The following is a 24,077-nucleotide window of genomic DNA, read 5'->3' as shown; positions in this document are numbered from 1 at the left end:
GGGGTATAGATAAGGTTCTATTGTATTTTAGGATATTTCGTTATAGAATATTAGAAATAATTACTTGCTATGATTTTTATATAAATTAATTATTTAAATCCTATTATAAAATCGATATAAATAGTACTAACCGAGTTGCTTTTGCCGCCGCTATAGCGAGCGCTATTTATATTCTCTTAGCTACTAAGAAAATAAAGGGTGACTGCAAGCCGCCTACCCCTATATACCTAGGTAGCCTAGAGTATGTTAGAGAGTTGGTTGATATTATTTATTATAGTTTTGAGACCTAATTTAAATGCTTCTTTTATATAGATTAATATATTTTTAATACCCTAATTAGTTAGCTTTAAAGGTATAATATAGAGGTAATTAAATACTATTATGAGATATTCTAGGCAGGTGCCTAAATGCCCTACTCTATCTTGGCATATACTTTGTTGAGCGTAGGACTACTCTATCGAATAGGATATATTATATAAGAGTACTCTCCTCATCAACCTCCGTCAAAATTGACTAGATTATTAATTTATATTATATTAACCTAATATTTATTTTACTTATACTTTATAAAGTCGTATGCGAGGCCCTAGGTTAAGGCTTTCGATAATACTTATCTTTAATTTCCTTTAATAAAACTATCGTCAACCGTTACGCATTATTATTCTATCTAATAATTAATTATTTACTCTATGATTCTATATTAATATCACTTATAAAACATCGCTTCGTATAATAAATAGTACTTATAATTCAATTTCAAACCAACCTCATTATTCTTTATTCTTTATATCCTTTTTCGTCTTTTCCTTTCGTAAAGGGGGAAATTCTATCTTCGTTTCGTTTATCTTAATAATAATTTATTAGACTTATTACTATTTATGTAATTTACCCTCTTAAACCAAATATTTACTTATCCTACTTAATTTTAAGCCCCCTTTTTATAATTCTTTTATTATCCCTTCAAGTCTTAAAATTAAATTTTATAATATTAAATAGCAATGCTACTCCCTAAACGATTTTTAACTTCTAGGATAATAATATAATATATGAAGTACGTTAAATTTTCAAATTTATAATATTCTAGCCCCAACTTTACTACGAGGAACGTTTTACCCTTCTAACCGCCGAACTTTTTATTAAAGTTATTAAATTTTACTTTAATATAGAGACTAATGAAATTGAAATTTAAAAAGATTAAGCTAGCGAAATTAATAATAATATTTATAATAAAAGTTAAATCGTCGATATTAATATAGCTGATAAAGAAATTTAATAAATTCTACGCAAATATTATAACCTTATTACTAAATACCCTTTTAAAGGACGTTAAATTTAACCTTTCCTTAAGGAAAGAGACGGCGTTTTCGCCTAATTTAGGAAAAGATATTAATAATAGTACATAATTAAATTGAAAATTAATAATAATACTATTAAAATAACTGTTAATATACTAATTCCCCTTAATATTAACGGCTCCGTCGCTTCTAATTTTTAATACTATTAGAATAATTAACGTACTACCTCTCGTAAATCTTATTTAAATCCCTATTGTTCCTTCTTTATTATTAATTCTAATAAAATAATTTTTTTACCCCATTTAATCCTTTCGTCCACTCTCGCTTATTAAATCCATTATTTCCTGGACTAATTTAATTATTAAAATTATTACTAATCTTACCTAATAATTTGTAACTAATCTTACTACTAAATACTTTACTAATATAACGTAAGCGAAAACTTTAATTAAATTTATTTAAAAGTAATAATAAGAACGAATTTTTATATAGTCGGAACCGATTATAATTAATAAATTCCTAATTTATTTTATTAATCCATTTTAAAATACTTTATACTTTATTTAAAATAATATAAAGCCCGGTTTTAACTTACCCGCTCCAGCCGCCGCTCAATATAATCCTATTTAATAGACCGATAATTCTATTATTAATCGGCTTTAGCGTACCGCAAGCCTTATTGATATTACTAATAAATTATTATAATTAACGTTAAAGATTTGTATAATACTATTAATTTTATTAATTAAATAAAAAACCTTCGGATTAATTACATTAGCCGTCTACCCCTTTTCAATAACGCTTATTAATAGCCCGCCTATAACTGCTATAATATATTACCTGCGTTAACCAGCTATTATATTTCTACTCATACTATAAAAATAATTCTTAAAGAATTTACCGAATAAGAAAAAGCCTCCGCTAATAAAGAAGAAGTAAAATATTAATTTTGTTAAATTGATTAGCGAATTTATTTAATTAAATAAGCCCGCTAGATTCGTTAAATTTAAAAACAGGATATATTTCCTTCGGTTTAACTAATTCCTATTTAAACTCCCCATGTACAGACACTTCCTATTTAAATTCCTTTATTATATTTAATTCTCCGCTAAGGTAATTAATTTATGAATATTCTATAACCTTTAATATACTTTATTAACGCTTTTTCTAATACTTCCTAATATTCAGTTAAAGCTAATAGTAATAATACTATAATAAATAATATTACCCTCCGTAAAATATTCGAAAATTTGTATAACCGCCTTAAGGAATTTAAGGTTTATAGTAATATTATTCTTAATAAGAAATCTAATACGCCGGTTAATATTCTTAATAATAAATCTATTTAATAAAAGCTCTTTAACGTTAGCGTATTCTTCCCTAACGCTCTTAACGATAAAGAGAAGTAAAGAATCTACATTAACGGTAAAATAAACGTTTATATTAATTATTATTTATTTACTAATATAATCAATAATATTTCATTCGTTTACGCCGAACGTCGCAAAATTATAATTAATAACTTTCAATAATTATTACGAAGTACTATACTCTCTTAGTAAATTAATACCTTATTTTATACCAAGTATAATAATCTTTATAATAAATTTCGCTATACTACTAATATTTTATATTACGTCTTCAATATTAAATTAAATTAAATAAAACAATAATTCAATATAAATGAATTTTCCGTCGGAATATATAAAAAACGCGACTAAACTTTACACAATTTCTCTACGGAATTATTCAAATATACTTATTTATAAGGTAATAATACCAATTTTTAATTTTACACCCATCTTTAAAATAATTTATATTATAAACTAAAGTCTTACTATACTAAATTTAGTAAAAGTTATTCTATCGGTCAATATATTAATAATATTAAAGAAAAAGTTTTAATTATTTGTAGTAAATTCTTAAATTTTACTAAAAGTCCGCGTTTAGCCTATTTCGCTACTGATAATATTAATAATATAACGGAAAATAACGTTATAATAACCGTTTATTCTAATTTTTAAGGAAATAAAAATAGTAATAAACTTTTCTTTAAAAGAAACTTTTAGCCTAATAATAATAATTTTACCGATAAGGGTAGTACAAAACCTTATTTCGATAGCGGAGGATTTAAGAAATTTGGCGATAAATTTAATAAATATAATAATAACTATTTAGGTAATAATAATAATTGTAACCGTCGTTAGGGTAAAAAATTCGAAAAGTATTATTATTCTAGGGATAATCGTTATACCTACATTAACTCCGCGATCGTTTTTACGAATAATTCCAACGCTGATAATAAAATTCACTACCTATAGAACGAAAATTACTACTTCATAAGTAACTTCGAAGAAAAAATAATTAAATTTAATATAAATACTTCCACCGTTAAATATAATAATAAATCTTCTACTTATTTTACCGGTTTTTTAACTCCCCTTAATATTATATCTTCCAATATTCTATAATTTTCCGTTTTACTGATTTTATTTTCATTAATTCTAATTATTATTATTAACGCTATTCCTATTAAAAGTACCGACTTCGACAACTACGTTACACCCTTATTGTTAAATTTATTATCTAATTTTAATTTTGCAACGATTCCTAAACGCTTAGAATTAATTCAAATATTTAGTAAATCGTCTAATCCTTCGTTTAAAAATCGAATAATAATTACCGGGAGTTTTCGGGCTACGCTAAATGGGTCAATAAAGTAAAGGAAGTAAATATTACATTAAAATTATTAATATTAGCCGATGGACGGAAATTTAAATTATTAGAAGTATGATATAAAAGTTAATATTATTTATTCGCCTTTACAAAAAGGTAAATAATCGAAGCTATTCCGGACATCGCTTTACAAAACGGAGAACTAAATTTAAAGAAAATTACTTCCTACTTATAAATAAATATTAAATCGAATTACAATACTCCTACAATTACTATATATTTTAATTCTAATTATTTATCAACTATAGTAAGCCGTACGTTTATTAAAAGGTTTTTACCTAATATTTAATATTTATTAATCCCGCTGAACGTTATAAAGGGAATTAATTCGAAAATAGTTATTAATACTATCGCCGAATTTAACTTCTATATAGAAGGAAAGGTAAATGGTATTATAATTAATAACTATTTCCAAAAATCCGCTGTAATTATCGAAGAATTTAACCTAAATATATTATTAAAAACTAACTTCCTTTACCGCTATAATATAAAGATAGATTTCAATATTATTCTTTACTCTTTTAAATTTATTTTTAGTATAGAAGTGCAAGGAGAAGTCTTTTCTAAAAGAGAAGAAGCCGGAGAAAATATATTAATTAGTAAAATATTCGCTAAAAAAAACACCGTCCTTATAATTTATTAATTAAGTACTTTCTAAATACATTATAATGCCCAATTTAATAAGTAGCAATCCTACTAAATTAAACGTCCTACTTACAGTTTTTACGCCGAATACTATAATTTATTAAATACTACAATAGACAATAAAATATATAAAATAATTCTTTACCTTAATTATTCTAATAATAACCTTTTTATTCCCGTAAATATTCGAATCGGTATAATTATACGTCCCTCGCCCAAAGTTAATAAAAAAACTATACTTTTTAATATATTAAACGTAGCTTACCTAGTTACTAGAATCTAAACTAATTTCTCTCCTAAATAATACACTATATATATCGATAGGTTTACTAAGGACGATAAGAAAATTACTATTCGAAAAGAAGTTTTTAACGTTCCGTCTTATAAACTAAATAAGCATAATAACATCAATTTTATCCCCTCCGAAGTAAATATTAATATTTATAATATTAATTCCGATTTTGCCTAATAATTAAAAAGCCTCCTAAATAAATATATCAACGTTTTTAGAAATAGAAAAATTATTCTAATAAAGAAATAAAATAAAATACATATCGGTTTCGTCGAAAAATAATAGAATTAGTAGAGAATCGTTAAAATTTACCTACTTAAAATTAAAGACCGCGAATTTCTCAATAAAGAATATAATAAAATACACGTTCAAAGTAAAATAGCGTTTATATTATAGCCTACGCCTATTACGTACCCTATATTTATTATATAATAGAAAATTAATAATATTAATAAAAATCGTATAATTATTAATTTACGGTTATTAAATAATATTATTATTCCGAATATTTACTTGCTACCCGACTAAAAGGATATTATTAACGCTATAGTCGGTAAAAAAAGTTTTTTAATCTTTAACGCCGCCGGTTTCTTCTATTAATTACTTATTTTAATAAAATATTATAATAAGATAATAATATTAGCCTGCATAGTTTTAAGTAATTTAACGTTGTACTTATAAATTTTAAGAAATCGCCCGCCTTTATATAATAGTTTATAAATCGACTTTTCTTTAATTACCACTCCTTCGTTCGCGCCTATATTAATAATATCGTTATTTTCAATAATACTAAGGAAGAATATTTAAAATATATTAATATTATAATAAACCTCCTTAATAAATACTGTATTTATATTAGTACTAATAAATCTTTTATAATTTACCCCTCTATATAACTATTCGGTAATATTATCGACGGTAAAAGTTGTAAGTGTACTAAAGATTGTATTAAAGCCTTCTAGAAATTTAATTTTCCCGATACCTTAGATACTCTCGAAATTTACTTCAAAATAGTTAATTAATTAAAATAAAGAATGCTTTAATTTACTATTAAAGAAGAATTATTTAATTATAAGAAAACCGAATTATTGAAGCAAATACGCGAATCAGAAAATTAATAATTAAAAGTAATAAAGTAAGCGAAAAGACTTTATATATTAAAGGTTAAATTTATACTAACTAAAGAAGAGATCGAAGCTTTTCGCAATATATAGGAAAACTTGTATAATTAAATATATATATTTTATTATATTAAAAGTAAGGCTTTATTTATTAAAATTAACGCTAGTAATATAATATATAGAATTTACATTTTCTAATTCAAATACCTATAGAATAGTAAATACATCCCTAGTATAAACAAAATTCCTCTAACTATAATTAAACTAATTTACTTCCTATTAAAATTAATAACCTTAACCGAGAAGAAATATAATTCTATAGAAGTAGAAATTGTAATTATTATTTAGGTCCTCCGGAAATTCAAGAAGATACTATAATTTAATAAATAGCACGTAAATAATATTATTAATTATGCTTCTACCGCCGGTATTATTAAATATACCTTTTTATAAATTATAAATTTAATTAAAATTAACCTCAAATTTACTAACGCTGCCAATTAAGTATTATAATTCAATCTAAATATTTTCTATATCCTAAATCCTTTAAATATTATTCCTAACACCTTATTAAAATTATTTATTACCGAGCTAATTAATAATAATAATACTTCCGACGAATTTACTAATATTTAATCATACTTTAATTATTTAGAAACTTTTACCGCCTTGTTTTTTTTATACGCGGATATTTCTCCAAATATTCGGGCCGTTTTATTAATTATCGCTCTTAATTTTTTAAAAATAATTAATTAAGGTATACCCTTCCGATTTTAAATATAGTAAAATTCTTTAATTAATCGAAAAGGCTAACGCTCTAAGCTATATCTATATATATTATTCTAACCAACGCCCAAATTTGCCTGCTAATCCTTACTTATTCGAAAATAATCTTCTTTACTATATCGATTATTAAAACGAACGACGTCTTTATATCCTTCGCTTATATATATAGAAAATACTAGAATTATTATACAATAAAAATATTATTTCGGTATTAATAGGATAATAGACGATTTATTTTAATTTTATATATAATGTAAGATATAGATGGTTTGGGAGTATGTTAAATGCTACGAAATATACTGTTAAAATTAATACGATCGGTAATTAATTCTTATCGAGCTTTTACCTATTCGAATATTCTTGCGCCTATTTTATATAATTATTATAAATTTTATTACCGATATACTAATTGTTAATTCTGCTAATATTATATAACTTATCCCTAATCTTAATAAATTTAATATAATATATAATATTAGTTACAAATTTAGTAAGGAAGTACTATTATTAGTAAATTACTCAACTTATAGCGTGCGTAAATAGGTTAAAGTCTTGCTCTAAATTTTATATTATTATAATTAAGGTTTACTAATTACTATTATTAAGAATTATAATCCTAAATTTGTTTCCGGTATTCAACGTAATATTTTCAAAGTTTTAATTATTAATTTACTTTTCTCTACAATTTATTACGCTTAAATTAACGGATAATTGGAACGTATTAACTAAACAGTAAAAATAATAATCCGTATATAGTACGCTACTAGTACTTTTTTTTAAATATCAATATTAGTAGTTCTATAATATAATTTAAATAATATTATCTAATTTATAATTTGACTATTATCTAACGAATTAGTATATAAGTTTAAATTTTAGGCTATATTTAATCTTTTCGTCCTAGATATAAAAGAGGCGTTAACTACGGAATTATTAATTTTATTATATTAAAAGTATTAAATTAAAATAGCAAAACTTATCGATAAAGCTAATATAATTATTAAGGAACGTTATAATGCTAAATATTCTCTAATTACCTTTAAGGTTAAAAATAAAATTTATTTACAATTGAATAAAGGTTATTATTTACCCGGTAATTCAAAGAAAAAATAGTTTGCAAACCGTATAAGCCTTTATAAAATTCTTAAAAAAGTTAGCCCTCTAATTTATAAATTTAATCTACCTGGTAATTAATATATATATCCAATTATTTCGGTAATTTACTTTTATAAGCCCGCCCAAGGTCCGGATCCTTTCAATTACAAAATACCGTCTCCTAAACCTATAAAAATTAACGATTAAGAGGAATAGGAAATCGAAAATTTAGTAGCTAGAAATTAGGGTCCGTTGGATATTAAGTATCTTATTAAACAAATTAGATATTAAAATAAGGATAATATATAAGAACTATATACTAAATTTATAATGAATTCGAAAGAGAAGGTAAAAAAGGTCAATATAAAATATCCGTTAGAATTTCCGTTCCGAAATATTCGTAAGAAAATAATTTAGTACGTTAGTAATTAAAATAAGCGACCGTAAGTTAAATTTAATAAGAATACTAAAAGAAATTTCAATAATATGGGGGAGAGGAAGCGAATATTTCTTTTATTAAATTTTCTTCGTTTTTATTTTCTTCAATTTTTACTTTTGGCTTATTAAGATTTCTAAGATATTGCTCAATTGAACTCCCGGTTTTAATAAAGTTATTAACTAATATCGTTAGTTTATAGTATATTATATTATTTCTACGGTTTTATCGTTCTTCTTTCTATTTTATTTTAATAGAATAGTGGTAGTACGTAAGACTTATAAAATTTAAGTAAGTATAGTCGTATAGAATAAATAACTCTCCTAGTAAATAATTAGGAATATAATTTCGAGTAGAGTCGAGAAGTCTTAGTATATATACAACTTTTTATATAGTTTAAAATCCTTCTTTTCTTCCAAAACTTCTTTATTCTATTAACCTTATTATAACTTGCCCTATCCTTACAAATCCCCTTATTCGCTAAACCTATCCTTCTACCTATTACTTATTATACTATTCGTTAATATAAAGGACGTTGAAATACCCTTAGCGTTTTCTAATAACGAGCTTATAAATAGTTTTAATAATTAGATTAATAATAATAGTAGTTTTAATAAATTTTTGTACCCTATTATAGGATGCCTACTAGCTTCGCTTACTTTGGAATTAAACTAGCGTTTCCTAGGGTTAGCAATTATAATATAGTATTTTAATCGCTATATTATAATTAGCTACGCCTATAAATTTATTAATTTTAGTACTAATAATTTATATATTATAATCTCTGATTTTATTGCTAATTGTATTATTAATATAAGTACCGAATATTTACGCCATTTCTTTTAGTATATTCGCTTTTAATGTATTATTAACTATTTTACCGGCTTACGTAACTTTATTGGCCCTTACAACTTATCCGATTATTATCCTAGCGTTAAATCTTATATATTAGACGGCATTTTAGTTGTTAATAGTAAGAAGGCCGACGATGGCCGCTATTATATACCCTTTATAATAATTAATTACTTTTTTGTACTTTATAATAATTAATTGCTATTGGTCCTTTATAATACGGTCGATTATACCGGCGTTTAAATTAACTTCGACTAGGCAATTTTACCGGCTTTAAATAATAATCTATACTATTTTATATCGGCTATATTATTAATGCCGATCCTTAAAGATTTTATTCTTAGCGGTAAATTTAACGATTAGTAAGATTAGGTTGCTACTTTATTTAGTTATTTTAATATTCGTATATAGTTTTCGTATTCGAAAAAAACTTTTAAATTTATCCCGATCGTTCCTATTATTTATAGTAACTTTACCTTTTATTGTAGCTAAACAGAAGAAATTCGCTACGCCTCGTATATAATTTAATATTGTATTTATTTTAATAATATTATTTTAAAGTTTATTAATTCTATCGGCCGCTTTATTACTTTTAACGGCTATAACTTTTTAAAAATTTAAGAATAATACGAATTAGATTTCTTAGTTAATAACGCTATTGTTATTTTGCGTCCGATTCCTATAGTAATTGTCCCGACTGTCCTTTTTAATAAATCTAACGTTAAAGTAATATTTAAAAAAGCGCGCAAAATTACCCTGTATATTATCCAATCGCGTAGTAATATTAATATGCATAACGAAGCTAATAGTAAGGGCAAATCCTACCTATCCCTTGAGAACGTAATTAATATATTTAATAAAGATTATAAGGATTTAAATATTAAGATTAATTATTATTTGCGTACAAATATTGAAAAGGTTATTAAAATATATATAACGGATATTAATAATTATAAGAGGGAATTTACGAGTGTATATAGCTTTTCATAGAGCAAATTAGTATGTAGTATTAAAGGCGCTTTTAATAGCGCTCTAAAGAAGTATAGTAATAATAACCCCGCCTTTATTAATAAAATCCTATTAAAAACTACCTTACTAACTATCTAATACTTTAATTATAATACTGATCTATCCAAATAAATAAATAATTTATTAAGTTGCCTAAGTTACTTATATTACGCTTAAGTAGCCCTAATTAAATTTGCTATAAATAAATTTCCTATACGTAAGGTCGAAGTTATTCGTAAAGTAGAAGTCGTTAAGGAAGTCCCATTTACTACTATAATAAGTAATTTAGATACTATTCTTAACGTTGTCGCTACCGCCCTTAAAAAATATAAGCGTCTTTTAAAAAACTCTAACCTCTATTAAAGAAAAGTAATAGAGTAATTAAAAGTAGAATTATTGGATATACGCTGAAAATTTATTAAATTTTAAAAATTTTGTATCCGCTATATTTTTTATTAGTATTTACTATATATATACGCTATATTAATATTATACTTAATATTACTCCTTTTTGTATCGTTCGTTCTAATAATATATCACTTCGTAGTACGCTTAACTTTATTAATATATTGGATAAATTCGGTACTATAATTACCTATTCTACTAGTCGCTTCGATACTATACCGACTATTTACTTTCCGTATTTTAATAATATTATAGAGGATTAAAGGTAAGATAATTCCCCGCTTAGTCGTAAGCGTACATATTAAAATCTTTTTAAATTTAATAAAAATAATTTCGAATATAATAATAATGTTAATACTCGTTCGTTTCGTTGTAGTTACTACTAGGGATTTCCTCCGTCCTTACTATTTACGCTAATTATTTACTATTTTTCAATTTTCGTATTAAAATATTTTAATTATTGGAAATAATTATTGGTAGTCAAAGGTTATATAGGATATAAAAAGGATGGTTAATTAATAGTAAGTAAAGTAATAGTTCTTATTTTTTATTTTATGTTTAATAATAGTCTTAGTAGATAATAAGCACTCTTCTCCTTTCGTCAAGGGGGAGATATTATAAGATATTCTAAGTAGGTATTTAAATACCCTACTCTATTTTGGCATATGCTCTATTAAGCGTAGGATTATTTTGTCGAGTAGGATATATTATATAAGAGTACTCTCCCTATTAACTTCCGTTAAAATTAATTAGATTATTAATTTATATTATATTAACCTAATATCTATTTTACTTATACTCTATAAAGTTGTATACGAAGTCCTAGGTTAAAGCTCTCGATAATACTTGTCTTTAACTTCCTTTAATAAGATTATCGTCAACCGTTACACACTATTACTCTATCCAATAACCAATTACTTACTTTATCATTCTATATTAGTATCACTTATAAAGCATCGCTTCGCGTAACAAATACTAGACTGTATATTAGAAAGTAATAGTAATATTATATATCCTAGTATATACCGAGTCCTAGCAAGTTATAGTATATAAATTCTAGATTAGTTAGAGTATTATAAGCGCTATCATTAAAAACCTCTTACCTAAATTAATTGTACTTTATTAAAAATATATACGATTACTAGATAATAATTATTTAGATTTTGAAATCGAATTGGACCCGACCTTTAATACTTTTAATAGTTGTATCAGTATTATCGATGGGACTTACGTAGCTGCTTATATACCGATGCGGTATTAGAAGCGGTATTGTAACCGAAAGGGCAATTTAATATAGAATATATTTACTATAGTAAAGTTCGATTATACTTTTATATATATATTAGCGGGCGCGGAGGGGTTATTAAATAATGCTTTGTTGTATATTTATATTTTCTGGAGGTTTTTTTGAATATTATAGTTATAATATTACGTAATTAATGCGGGGTTTGGTATTAGATTAGGGATTGTAATTCTTTACTTAAATATTAAATACTATTTATAAAATTGGAGAAATATAGATAAACCCCTAGAGATAGCGAAAGAACTATATAATTTACGTTATTTTTTTATTTATATTGTTGTCGAATAAGTTTTCGGTTTTGTAAAAAGAAGGTGGAAGATTGTATGGATCGCGCTTATTGAATAATTTATAAAGAAGTAGGTTTAAATTGTATATATAGTAACCGGGCTTTATAATTTTATTGTAGCGTATTTGAAAAAAGAGGCGAGAATATTAATATAAATTGAAGAGAAGATAATAAGAATAGTACGCCGGCGAACGAAGGAGGTAATAAAGGGTATTTATTTTAATAATATTCATTATAATGCGGTATGGTTAATAAATAAATAATAGTAAAATATTTATTGACGATAGTAGAGAGAGGAGGAGAGGAGGGGAGAGGAAGGGAGGTGAAATGGGATTTTAGTATATAAAATCGAATATTATAATTGGAGTTATGTAAAATTGAATAATTAGAGTAAATTGAATATTATAATTAGAATTATATAAAATTAAATAATGTGTATAGAGGTATATAAAATCGAGTAATATATATAGAAATTTTATATAAAATTGAAATCATTGTATTTATTCGTATAATTTGTAGTAAACTTATTAGATTTTTAATTTATAATCCCTTTTTTTTAAATCCTTTATTTTTAGTTATTTATATACGTAGCTTTTATACCTTTATTTAACCTTATTTATATTATTGTAATTAGCGGATTATTTATTAGATGATTGATTGATATACACTATTATTGTTATTTTTGTTATTTCGTTAGTAAATTGCGCTTATAAATTATTTATTACGATATTAATATCCGCCGTATTAGGAAGTTTAGGAATTTAGAGAGTAGTCGCTGCCTTTTTTATTGAATTATTTAATATTATTATATTAAACTTCTTCTTACCTCTTTTACCCCCCTTTATATTTACGAGCGCGACCGTTTAGTTAGTAAGAATTTTATTCGGATTAATATTAAGACGATATTTTTATATTATTATTAAGGTATTGCTAATTTGATTTGTTAATTAAATTGTTAGTTAAATTGCGGTCTCCCTCGTTATTGCCTGTAATATTGCGATTTATTTCGAGGTTATAGAAGGTTTAGATTCGTTACCGCTATTATTTTCCTTATTAGCTTCTTTATTTTCGTTACCTTCGTTATTATTAATTTGCCCTGCTTTTTCCCCTACCTCGACTATTTCGATATTGTCCTCTTTAAGTAAATCCCTGTTTAATTTATTTTCGAGTTCGTTATTAATTCCGGCTTTAAATTTTTCTTTGTACTATATTTTACCCAGTTTAGTAATATTTAGACCGGTACCCTTCGATTTAAAGAACACTCCCTTATATATTTTAATGTTACCAAAGGGTTGGCGGCGAGTTTAATTAATATTGTACGTTTTAATACTATAGTACTTAATAAAATTCTCTTAATATTCGTTTGAGATAATAAGTAACTTTATATCGTTATCGATACTAGTATTAGAATATTTGGTAAAGAGGGATTACTATATAATATACCGCTGCTATTTAATATTATATTTATTTTAATACGAATTAAATTTTATTGCTACCCCGGCTATATTTCTTTATATATAGAAATAAAGTAATTCTATACTTTAGAATAATCTTTTTAGTATTTACTATTGAATTAGCCTTCTCTAGTATAAAATAGTACCTACGTTATGAAGAGGGTAGTCTTCTTAGTATTGAATTTTATAGATTTAGTACTATCGAATATAGGCTCCGCCTTTTTTTTACCGGTGCTTTAAGTTTCTTGGGGGCCTTTTTGTTCGTTAGCTTAGTTAGTGCCTTCCGCTTCCCTTTAATTATTAATTAAGCTAACGGAGGAATATTTTATATAGCAGTAATTTAGTTAGTGGGAGGATTAGGTACCGGTTTTTAAATTGGTTAGTTTAGTATAATAATTATAGAGGGGAAGGGTAGCGGTATATTATTATTACAATTAGCAGGCACCGGGTCGTTAAAGATATTTTAGATAGGCTCTAATAGTGTATTTTTATTTATTAAACTTAGAGTAGGGGGTTAGGTATAAAGTTAGGACAAATCGATACCCTCGAGATGCTATTAGAGGTCTTAGGAGTTTATTTTAATAATATTTGGTTATTTAGTCGATTATTGGTATTATTTACTTTTATTATAATATTACGAATAATATTGATAATTTTAATAAGGTTAACCCTTCTTTTTGAAAGCAGTGTAGATTTTTAGGCATTTATAAGTATGAATTATACCGAAGACAGTTAATAACGATAAATACGGCTAGTTAAGTACTAATGCGGTTACCTTAGTACGGTTCTAGTACGGTTACTACCCTAAAAGTAGTATAATTGTTAGCTTATTGGGTTGTAGGGTACTAGATTGTACTGTAAATTCTCTGTAGTCCCCGGGTGTGCAGGATGCCGATCAGGCCCTTATAGATGCCCTATAGTTTGAAGGCTTTTTATTGCTTGGTGAGGATGTGAAGATCAACAGACATCTGTGACTGAAAGTAAGACTTATACAACAACAACAACAACAGGCAACAACTGTTCCGTGCCAAATTAACATCACAGAGTTGGCCCTTTGGCTCATCGTAAGCGGCTGTTTCAGAAGAACATGGGACAATGTGACTACAGGGGGGAAAGGGTTCCTTAGGACGATCCAACTAATTTCCATGGGCCGCCTGGAGTCTTGCAGGGAATTAGGCTCATGGGAACCCGGGGGGGCGAGGTATGTAACCCTGTCTAAATGCGACTTCATCGTCCGTTGTTCGAATTTTATCGAGTCGCCGTTTTCGCATATACCTGACCTGACCTACCTACCTTACGCACACTTTGCATGACCATCTATATCTCTTGCATCAAGTAAGGTCTCACTACCGCAAGTGGGATTCCGGCGCAGTCGTATCACCTCCTCTTCCCAAGAGTCGTCTTAACGAAGATCATACGGACCCTCCCACTTCATGTGCAACACCACATGCGTATGTACATGCGCGCCTTGTTTCTTGTCCTAGGGAACCGTAGCATTGCACACACTCAACCGGACTTTTGGAGTTGGACCAAACTGTCGCCCTCAGACCATCCTGCCCGCCATCCTGCCCGCCAGCCTTGAGCCGAGTCACACAATATCCTCTTATTGACAGGGAATCTGGAACTCGTATCCTGTGCTTTCCGGGGAAAGGGGAAATACTGAGACACGCCTAGCAACCGGGAGACGGTCCCTTGAAGGAGCATCGAGTCGGACAGTCACTCTCCATCATGGAAGCAGCTGCAAATTTCTTGAGGAGGAAGCGGTCGGCCGGGGGAGAGAAGGGCAGATCGCTTTTCTCAAAAGCGCACCCAACCCCCCCGTCAAGTACCGGACCACAGAGATTGGACTTGGACCTCCCCGATCTTCCCAGGCTCCCGCTCGACATCTCCGAGTTGCTTCGCTTTGACGAGGCCCAATCGAAGGCTCCCGGCCAATCTTTGCTATCGCCAGAAGCAACAACAAGAATTCCAGCACCGCCCAAATCCGCGCCGCCAAGAACAAAAACGACGCCAATAGCAGCAACGCCGACGTCAGCGACGTCAGCTTTGAGCCCATTGGACAAGAAGCTGTCTGTTGCACCAATCCAGACTCGTACTGGTATCTCTGGTCCAACAACCGGTCCTCCCACTGCGCCGCCTCCTCCGCCGCCACAGCAAGTAAAGCCAAAGCCGCTGCCAGTGCCCAGATCTGCTGTGGAAGCACCCAGCTGGGAAAGGACCGGGTCGCAGCATCCCGGAGCTGATAGGCAGAAGGCAGCCACTATGATCACGACTGTCAACGCGGCCTCCACGCCCACTACCCCAACGGCCGCTTCCAACGCCAAACCTTGGAATGCTCCGCTACCGCCCCTACCGCCTATGTCGATACCCAGACGGCCTCTTCGTGCTGACATAAGTTCCCCTACTTCGCCTTCGCTTGTGACTTCTCCCACATCGGTTGCGGCTTCCCTAGACTCGCCCACCCTGAAGCCCATCGCAGCTTCCCGGCCAGCCTCACCACCCCGCTCAGGCCCAGTCCCGGCTCCGGCTCCGGCTCCGGCTTCGGCCTCGGCACCGGCAAAACTCAAGCCCTCCGTGTCGCCCAACACTTCGGTTCCCGTGTCACCAGCCGGCTCCTTGTCCAGCATCTTGTGGGCACATTCGGATGGCAGTTCAGGATCAAGCCCGAGATCTTCGACAAACTCTACCCATAGCTTTCCCGATTCCAAAGAGCCCAACCCAAGCGCAGCGTCTTCGAGACTAGTCGGACAAGTCTCATCGTCAAACCATCATGAACAAAAGAGGGAAGAAGACAAATCTCGAAAGTTCGCACAATCAGAGCGAGAATTGCCGCCGGCACCGCCCGCGCCTCCAGTGAAAGAGAAAGACTCGCACCTCAACCGCCAAAGGCCAGAGACCCCGCCAAAAATAGTCCGACTACAAACGCAATCTGAACAAGCTTCGACAGGGGCGCAAATCGCGCCGATCTCGATCAACGGCTCAAACACTTCTCCCCAGCAAGGAGAGCTTTGGAGACGGAGATCGGTGAAAAGTGAAAAGAACCTGGTGGTTGCGGACCTTGTACTTGATTCCAGCAACGGATCCACCGCCGAATCAGCCCAGATTCAATCTCATGCTGCTTCGCGCACCGCCGACGCCCAGCCAACAGTAACACCGCCTTTGTCGCCAGGGCACGTCGACGCATCCCCACCTGCAGCCAATAACAATTACCGTGCCCCAGTGCATAGGACCACCACTGCCAATGCTCTTACTGGGAGAAACATCCGTCCTTCAGCCTCTCGTCAACAAGTCATTCCCCAGGTTCAGGATACGATGGGCCAAGCCAAATCCCACTTAAGAAAGAAGAGCCGCGACGACACACAGAGAGCGGGTACGCCCGCGGAAAAGGCAGTGTCGCAACCGACATCCGAAACCAGCAATGGGCTGCCTGCCGCCACTACCGCTCCTTCCGTCGCCCGCCATCCCGCACCCGATTACGGACAGTACGAAGAAGTCAAGCAGCCAACTTGGGAGCCGGACGCACCATCGGTACGACAAGTGCCATCGACAAATACACAAGGGGGAAACAGACCTGCGATTCAGCGAAAAGCAATCGGAGGGTACGACACCCAGGTGCGGTCGGTGAACGATTCGAATTTGGCTCCAAGCGAAAACAATGCTGGGCTCTCCGTGCGCTCGCCTGTTGGACTCCCCGCTTCTCCTGTGGCCAACCGGGGGCGCCCTGTAGAACGACCCCCGGCCCCCAACGCGGCCCCGTTCCCCACTCGAACCACATCCAAAACCGGCAACGGGTACCGACCCGCGAATAATCCCACTCCTCAAATTCAGGTCCAGGACGAATATCACCAATACTCCAATGGCACCGTAGATCACGGCTCCGTCTCCGAATCTGGGTCCGCTGTATCTGTTGAGACCCTCAAGCCGCCGAGGCGCAGATACGTGGACAACGAGATCGCCGTGATCTCGGACGAGGAGGAGCCCGAGGAGCAGTCCTGGCCCGAGAGAACTGACAACCCCGGCGTGGCCCTCTTCCTAAAAAAGAAGAACTGGTACGCACCATTGCCAGCCGACGGAGTACTGGATGCGCCCCCTCTTACGGACAAACACTACCGGTGCCTGACAAGCCATAAGTTCATGACGCCGAGCCGACAGAGATACAATCGGATTGCTTGCCGCACTTGTGGTGAGAGACAACATGTGGATTGCTTCATTTGCAGTGCCTGCTCCCTCAACATCTGCCTTCCCTGCGCCAAAAGTTTGAAGGTGTTTGGAGGGAACTTGAAGCAGCTTTTGCGCCATGTGGAAGAGAGCAGACAGTTTAACGAGGAGGATGAGAACGGCCAAGTGACCCCAGGAGCCCAGTACGCGGACCACAACGGTTTTAGCTATGGGCCACCGGCAGAGAACGGAGTGCTTTCTCCCGTTGAGGCACACTAAAGCTCGAGGTGGAATGGTTGGGATTGGGAATCAAGTCTGGGAAGAAGCATAAAGAGCTGCATACTGGAAAGATAAAACAGGTGTCATAGGTCGACGGCGTTGGGGTTGAACTTGCTTGATGCTATTTGTTGCATGGCCGGACAGTAATACGTTGTAGAGAGTGTTGGTATTTGGTGGTACATATGTTTGATGCGATTTACGAGACAAGATAATGAGGAATTCTTTGTATATCTCACTGGATGGGAGAGATGATGGTGATACCCTTTTTGGATCGGGCTGGGCTGTAGTGGTATATGGATCATGGAAAAGCACTCCGTTGAAGAATGATAAGGCCACTGTAACGAGCAATTCATCCATGATTTCCTAAAGAACTCGCCTTCTGATTCTGGATGTGAACGATGAGCCGGTGGTGACATGTTGATATCAGATGGGCTAGATCTCCTGGCGATCGGCAAGTGCCCCTGGCGTGGTGACGTCCCTACCTCTATGCCCTGCACATCGGGAGCCCACCTCCAGTAACGGCCCGTAGTGACAGCCCTAACTGTTAGCGGGTTTCAGTGCGAAGGCACGCTGAAGGCCTGTGGCAACCACGTTGTAACCCCAGACGTACCTGAAAATGCGGGAACACGTAAAATACTGTATGCGTTCCCATGGTAACAAATGTCTGGTCCAATATCGCCAACCTGATCAACTTTTGCATACGTCGGGTCTATCGAACAATTGGGTCATAACGCCATCCGAGATATTGCCTGAAATTCCAAGCTTGGTCTTTGCAACCCAACACCTCAGAAGACCAGCGCCCAATAGGCACAAGCTTCACGAATGAATGACGGACACTCTTAACAACACCATCCAATCCCCGCCTCCCAAGAGGAGAGTCGCTGGCACCATGTCTTCTTCGACGCCTTCCTTACAGCCAAGTGCACTGGATCGCACTCGATCACTACGGAAACCCACGAGTACCGCGAGACTGATGAAGGATACCACCACTACCGGCGCGGTTGGTACGTCTGCTGGCAGCAGTGCCACCAGGGGAGCAGGAGTAGGTGGACCGAAACAACGGCCTGTCTCGATGATCCAGATGCCATCAACAAAAGGAGCGTTGCCTGCGCCAGGGTCGGCTTCTCGGACTGCTGGGACCAGCAGCATTGGTACAGCTGTCAGCGGGAGCGGAATCAAAAGGATGGCTAGTGTCAGAAGCGGCACCAACAACAGCAATATAAAACCACCAGCCTCTGGAGGGCTTAATCGACTGGCTAGTACTAGGCTAAAGCGAGAGGGAGGGAAGCTTGCGGATGCGGATGTAGGGACTGGCGCTGAAGTTGGAAGTGGGATATCCAGTGGTTCTGGCAGCAGGGTTGGATCGGGAGCAGCCATGGCAACATCACCAACAACATCAACAACTGCCACAAAGTCGACAACATCGACAATATCCAGTCTGAGACAACCTCTCCGTGCTCGCGTTCCCACGGTATCTAAAGCCACTCCTCTGTCACCGCCAACCACAACAACACGATCAGTGTCAGGACCCTTCGGAATGACTCGTCCAACTACTTCGTCAAGTTCAGGCTCAATGGCCACCATCACTAGCCCAAGGGCAACTGCTACATCAGGTTCTGGTACCAGAATAGGTACGGGAATTGGTCTCGCGGGAAGAGGGCATGCGCGCACCCAGTCAGCAACAATAAGCTCACCAAAGCCGAAAACGCCAAAGCCAGCACCACGAAACCCAGCAGCATCGGGAACTTCAGCCATAGAGTCCTCGAAAGGTACCACGAGTACAGAGGTCGGGGTTGCTGGAGGGAGTGGAAGTGAACCACCCAAAAGCGCTTCCAAAGGAGTTCTACCACCAAGCACTCCTGGTAAGAGTAGGCCTCAGTCACTTATATCGACCAACGTCCTCAGACGGTCTCCTGCCACCGCTACGCCAAAGCCAGCAACGGCAGGAGGGACGCCCAAAACATCGACTGGAACCGTACTAAGGTCATCACCAGCTCACAAACGACAAAACTCGGCATCTTCGGTTTCAACCACCGGTACTGCGGCCACCACAGGAACGAAGGCCAGGACAGCGGCGAATCCCGGAACGGCAACGAGTACAGCACCAACCCAGACTCGACGTCTCGCCGCTTCCAGGAGACCACTCTCCGTACAAGCCCCCGAAGCAGCAATAGCCAATATTGTAAAACTAGCACCAAAAATATTATCCTCAACACGGCCCCCTGCTACAGCAACCACCACAGCTACAGCCACCAAACCTCCCCCCTCACGCCAACCAAACACCACAGCCTCCTCATCCCTTACAACAGCCAAGCCATCGGTCCCCAAACCCAAAACCCACCTCCCCGCTCCCCATGCCACCCAGCAGCACCCCCAGCCCCGCCACGACTTCGACACCTACCAACAACACTACACCCCCGCCAAGATCCCTCTCTTACCCAAACCCTTGACATCTACCTTCCTCGCCCCTCCCACGCCCTCCAAGCAGCCGCAAAATGTCGCGCTCTCCGCCGAGATTTCTAGGTTACAGACGGAGCTGTTGCAGTTGCATTTGCTCCATCGGGATGCGGAGTGGGTGAGGGGGGAGTGGGAGGGGGATGCTAAGGAAAAGTTGAGGGAGCGGTGGGAGAGGGTGAGGGCAGAGGAGAGGACGGTGGGGGAGATGGAGGGGAGGGAGGGGGAGGAGGGGGTTGTGGAGGGGTTGTTGCAGTTGAGATGGGCTGGGGATGGGCTAGGACTGGGGCATGGAAGAGAAGAAGGAGTAGTAGTAGGGGGAGGCAAGTTGGAAGAGGAAAAGATTCAGGCGCTGGATGAAGTAGTTTCGGGGGTGTGGGCTATGAGCGAACCATCTTCTTCTTCGTCTTCGTCTTCGTCTGGGATAACCATGGGGAAGTACACGCGCGTCGTGCGCAGGTTTGAGGTGTGGGCTGAACGGGCGGCCAGGATATTGGAGGAACGCAGAAGCGCAGCAGATGATGAGGAGAGTGGAGGGCTGAAGCTGGATGCGAATGGCGAGGTGGAAATGGTCGGAGGGTTGGATGTCGACTGGAAGAATGAGTGCGTTGCGCTCGGGAGGCGGTTGGAGGAGTGGCGGAGGATGTTGGGGGAGTTGGGCGGAGTGTCATTGAAGCCGGGTTATGGGTCTTTTCGGTCATCGAGACCAATCAAAAGGGTGGAAGACATTGAGGGGGGGATGAACGAGAGAGAGGAAAAGGAAGAAGATGAGTCGGCTCTAGACAGGATTCTGAGCGGATTCGGAAGTTTGGTGGATAATATGCTTGCTGAGTTGGAGGTTATGGAGCAGATTGAGAGGGAGGCCGTGGCGGAGGAGAATGAGTGGGTGCGTAGAATGAACAGGGTCGACGATGAGAAGGAGGGAGAGGAGATCATTGGGAAGCGGGCGGGAGCTATCTGGAGGGCTCTTTGATGGGTGAGGATTTGATGTTTTATGAGTAAAATGAAAGGAGTATGGGATGATTATGGTGAAGAGACACGATGGATGGGTTATGGCTGTTTGCATATCTTTCGTTTGGGTTGGGAACCTGAAGGCATGGAGATAGAAAGCTTTCCGGTTCCGTGATTTCGTTCGTAGTTCATCAGAGGTGTTGAGCGTTCCTCTCCATTGAGTCCTGTCCAACCTTATATCAGACTAATGGATAGTGTATCGGTTTTCGTCTCCTTCTACATTGCATCTTGTCTCTCGCATGCCTATGACCTCGTGACATTGTGTGATTTGGTGTTTGGCCGTTTGATTCTCCCTCATTTGTGAAGTATCCTTTCCAGCAGAGCCGTCAGTATAATCTCTTGCAATGACGCTCCCCCATCTTGGATGAAATGTACGAAAGATGAGGCCTACCAGCATCTTCACAGTTCAGGATGTTCTTCATCCATGTATGCCTCGTTCTATCGATCTATGCTGAGCGTTCAGTTATGACGGAACGAACTCGTGCCCCATAATGCCTCCGTATTTCAGTGCCCAATTGGATCCACGCAGTTTCTCCTCTTCTTTCAAACTTGAACAATCAACCACGCTTTTCTCACAAGCAAGGGAATCATCTGCATGGCACCATATGGTATGGTCATGTTCCGAGTTCTGTGCAAGTGGTCACAGATAAGCCCTCTGTATCCACACCCCGTTCAACAATCAGCAGCCCGATTAGCTCAGCTGGTTAGAGCGTCGTACTAATATCCTCTCTCCGAGATGTCAAGTCATGCGAAGGTCAACAGTTCAATCCTGTTATTGGGCATTCTTTTTGTCTTTTTTGTCTTTATCCTAACGCTTTACACAAGTTGATTCTTGTTCATCCATCCATCCATTGCTTTCTCTTTTTTTTTCCCTTTTGTTTGCCTCGTTGTCATGATTCAAAATCCTTCGGAGATCAGAAAAGCCATCCGTTAGTTACGTCCAAACTCAGTTCTTGTGTCATCATTGTTTAGTGCAACCGGGAAGGTTCAATCTACATTACAGACTTTGCTGAGAAAGCAAAATATTGGAAGGACGGGGACGTTTGGAAAGAACGCAACACGATTCTTCATCTTGAATGGGAACATGACGACCAAAACTTCCCTTGAAGCTACCTAGGTAGCGTACCGATTAACATCATTTATATTCATTCTCTAATCATCCATCAGTGCATCATTTCAATGTATCACACAGAACTTCAACGTTCACGACCCCAAACTCCTTGTTTAAAGAGCTATACACCGGCCCGAAAGCAATACTGTATTGTATGTAGTACCCACTTCACTCCGTACTCCGTACGCCGGGCACAGACGCCCCCGGAGCCGTTCCGACATCGCGCACTTGTCCCGACGACCCATCATGATCTCTCTCCGCTCTGCCCCGGACGGACCGGGGCCGAGCCAAGAACAAGAACACCTCCGTTCGAACATACCGCCCACACATTTTCATCAGTTCCGAAGAACCAAAACCATCATCAGCAATCATCGATTGATCGATGGGTACACACACGCCCACTTTCATCTTCCATTCCAAATTTCCAGTTTCCAAAATTTCCCCGCAAAACCAACGTTCTCATCGTCGATTTCTATCACTTGCATAATGTGAGCAATGCGACCAAAAGCGCCATGCATGATCGAGTTGTACCTGCGTGCTGCGTACTGTATGCGGATTGACGTTGACGTGTTGAACTCATGTTCGCTCCAACCCGCCTTCTCTAGCGAACTGCCTGGCTGGATCATCGCCAACAAGGCAAGTGATCTCGTGTGTGGTTTGTGGTTTGCGTGTTGATATCTTGTACGTAACGGAACTGCGGTCCAACTGCGGAGGAGGCGTTCCAACAATTTCCAATCTCGTGATCTTTTTCTTCTTTTCTTTTTGCAACGGCAATGCCTTTTTCGTATTCAAAGTCGGCCGACTGCGGGCCCGGGGCCCGGCCGGGCAAGTGGATCCTGTTTCCGTCTCATCGGGGTGTCGGCGGCGGTGGTCCCATTGCCCTCCGTCTCTACGCTCATCGCACCTAGCTCCTCCTCCGGCCGGCCTTTTCCCATACGCATATTCTCGTCAACTTCCATGCCCGTCCGCATCGTTCCGCTCAGGCACAAACCACAAAAGCCAACAAAAGACTTTGCAATTTCTGAAACATGTTAATTTGTTGGCAACACGTCATTCTGTTTTGGCGCCAACGGCTAGGTAGCTCGGTAGGTAGAGGTACTAACTATAGCTCCGCACCACATGCCTACCTCTATAATGTGTTGAGATACGGTTGCAACCATACTCCGTAGTGGTGGCCAGTCTCCAGGCTTCAATCCATCCAATCTCAGAATTGTTTCAGAAGTTCCCAAGTGCCGAAACGAAGCGCCGGGTCCAGAGCCTCATCCGTCCCTCTCCCGTCCCGCCCCTCCCCGCTCCGCTCCGCCCCGCCTTGACCCACATTACCGGTTCCGAAAACGAACGTTCGTTCGC

The 24,077-nt window shown here is 36.2% G+C and overlaps 2 protein-coding genes and 1 non-coding gene across 3 annotated transcripts; all 3 read left to right on the top strand.

Moving 5' to 3' along the window:
- Nucleotides 1–15,442: 15,442 nt before the first annotated feature.
- On the top strand, nt 15,443–18,497 carry B0H65DRAFT_528943 (uncharacterized protein; the record flags this gene model as incomplete). The annotated part of the gene is made up of 2 exons (XM_062828906.1): nt 15,443–15,821; nt 15,873–18,497. The coding sequence occupies 2 exons, from the start codon at nt 15,443–15,445 to the stop codon at nt 18,149–18,151; spliced, it is 2,658 nt and encodes an 885-aa protein (XP_062679390.1). The 3' UTR covers nt 18,152–18,497.
- Nucleotides 18,498–18,739: 242 nt separating this feature from the next.
- B0H65DRAFT_559649 (uncharacterized protein) lies at nt 18,740–21,965 on the top strand. The gene is given in 7 exon segments (XM_062830130.1): nt 18,740–20,029; nt 20,057–20,187; nt 20,206–20,648; nt 20,682–20,783; nt 20,862–21,043; nt 21,065–21,271; nt 21,323–21,965. The coding sequence occupies 7 exon segments, from the start codon at nt 18,978–18,980 to the stop codon at nt 21,576–21,578; spliced, it is 2,373 nt and encodes a 790-aa protein (XP_062679389.1). The 5' UTR covers nt 18,740–18,977; the 3' UTR covers nt 21,579–21,965.
- A 336-nt stretch (nt 21,966–22,301) lies between these two features.
- B0H65DRAFT_t369 lies at nt 22,302–22,398 on the top strand. The gene has a single exon. It is a non-coding gene; the product is annotated as a tRNA-Ile (tRNA).
- Nucleotides 22,399–24,077: the final 1,679 nt, after the last annotated feature.

This window comes from Neurospora tetraspora (assembly GCF_033439725.1).
Source record: "Neurospora tetraspora strain CBS 560.94 chromosome Unknown B0H65scaffold_6, whole genome shotgun sequence".
Classification (NCBI taxonomy): domain Eukaryota; kingdom Fungi; phylum Ascomycota; class Sordariomycetes; order Sordariales; family Sordariaceae; genus Neurospora; species Neurospora tetraspora.
Note: the sequence above shows the minus strand (reverse complement) of the source record. Positions and strands in the feature narration are given on the sequence as shown.

Coding starts and splice junctions, on each gene's coding strand:
- B0H65DRAFT_559649 (XM_062830130.1), top strand. CDS start 18,978: ATGACGGACACTCTTAACAACACCATCCAATCCCCGCCTCCCAAGAGG. Junction 20,030..20,056: donor CCTGGTAAGAGTAGGCCTCA/GTCACTTATATC, acceptor CAACGTCCTCAG/ACGGTCTCCTGCCACCGCTA. Junction 20,649..20,681: donor CCTCCAAGCAGCCGCAAAAT/GTCGCGCTCTCC, acceptor TCTAGGTTACAG/ACGGAGCTGTTGCAGTTGCA.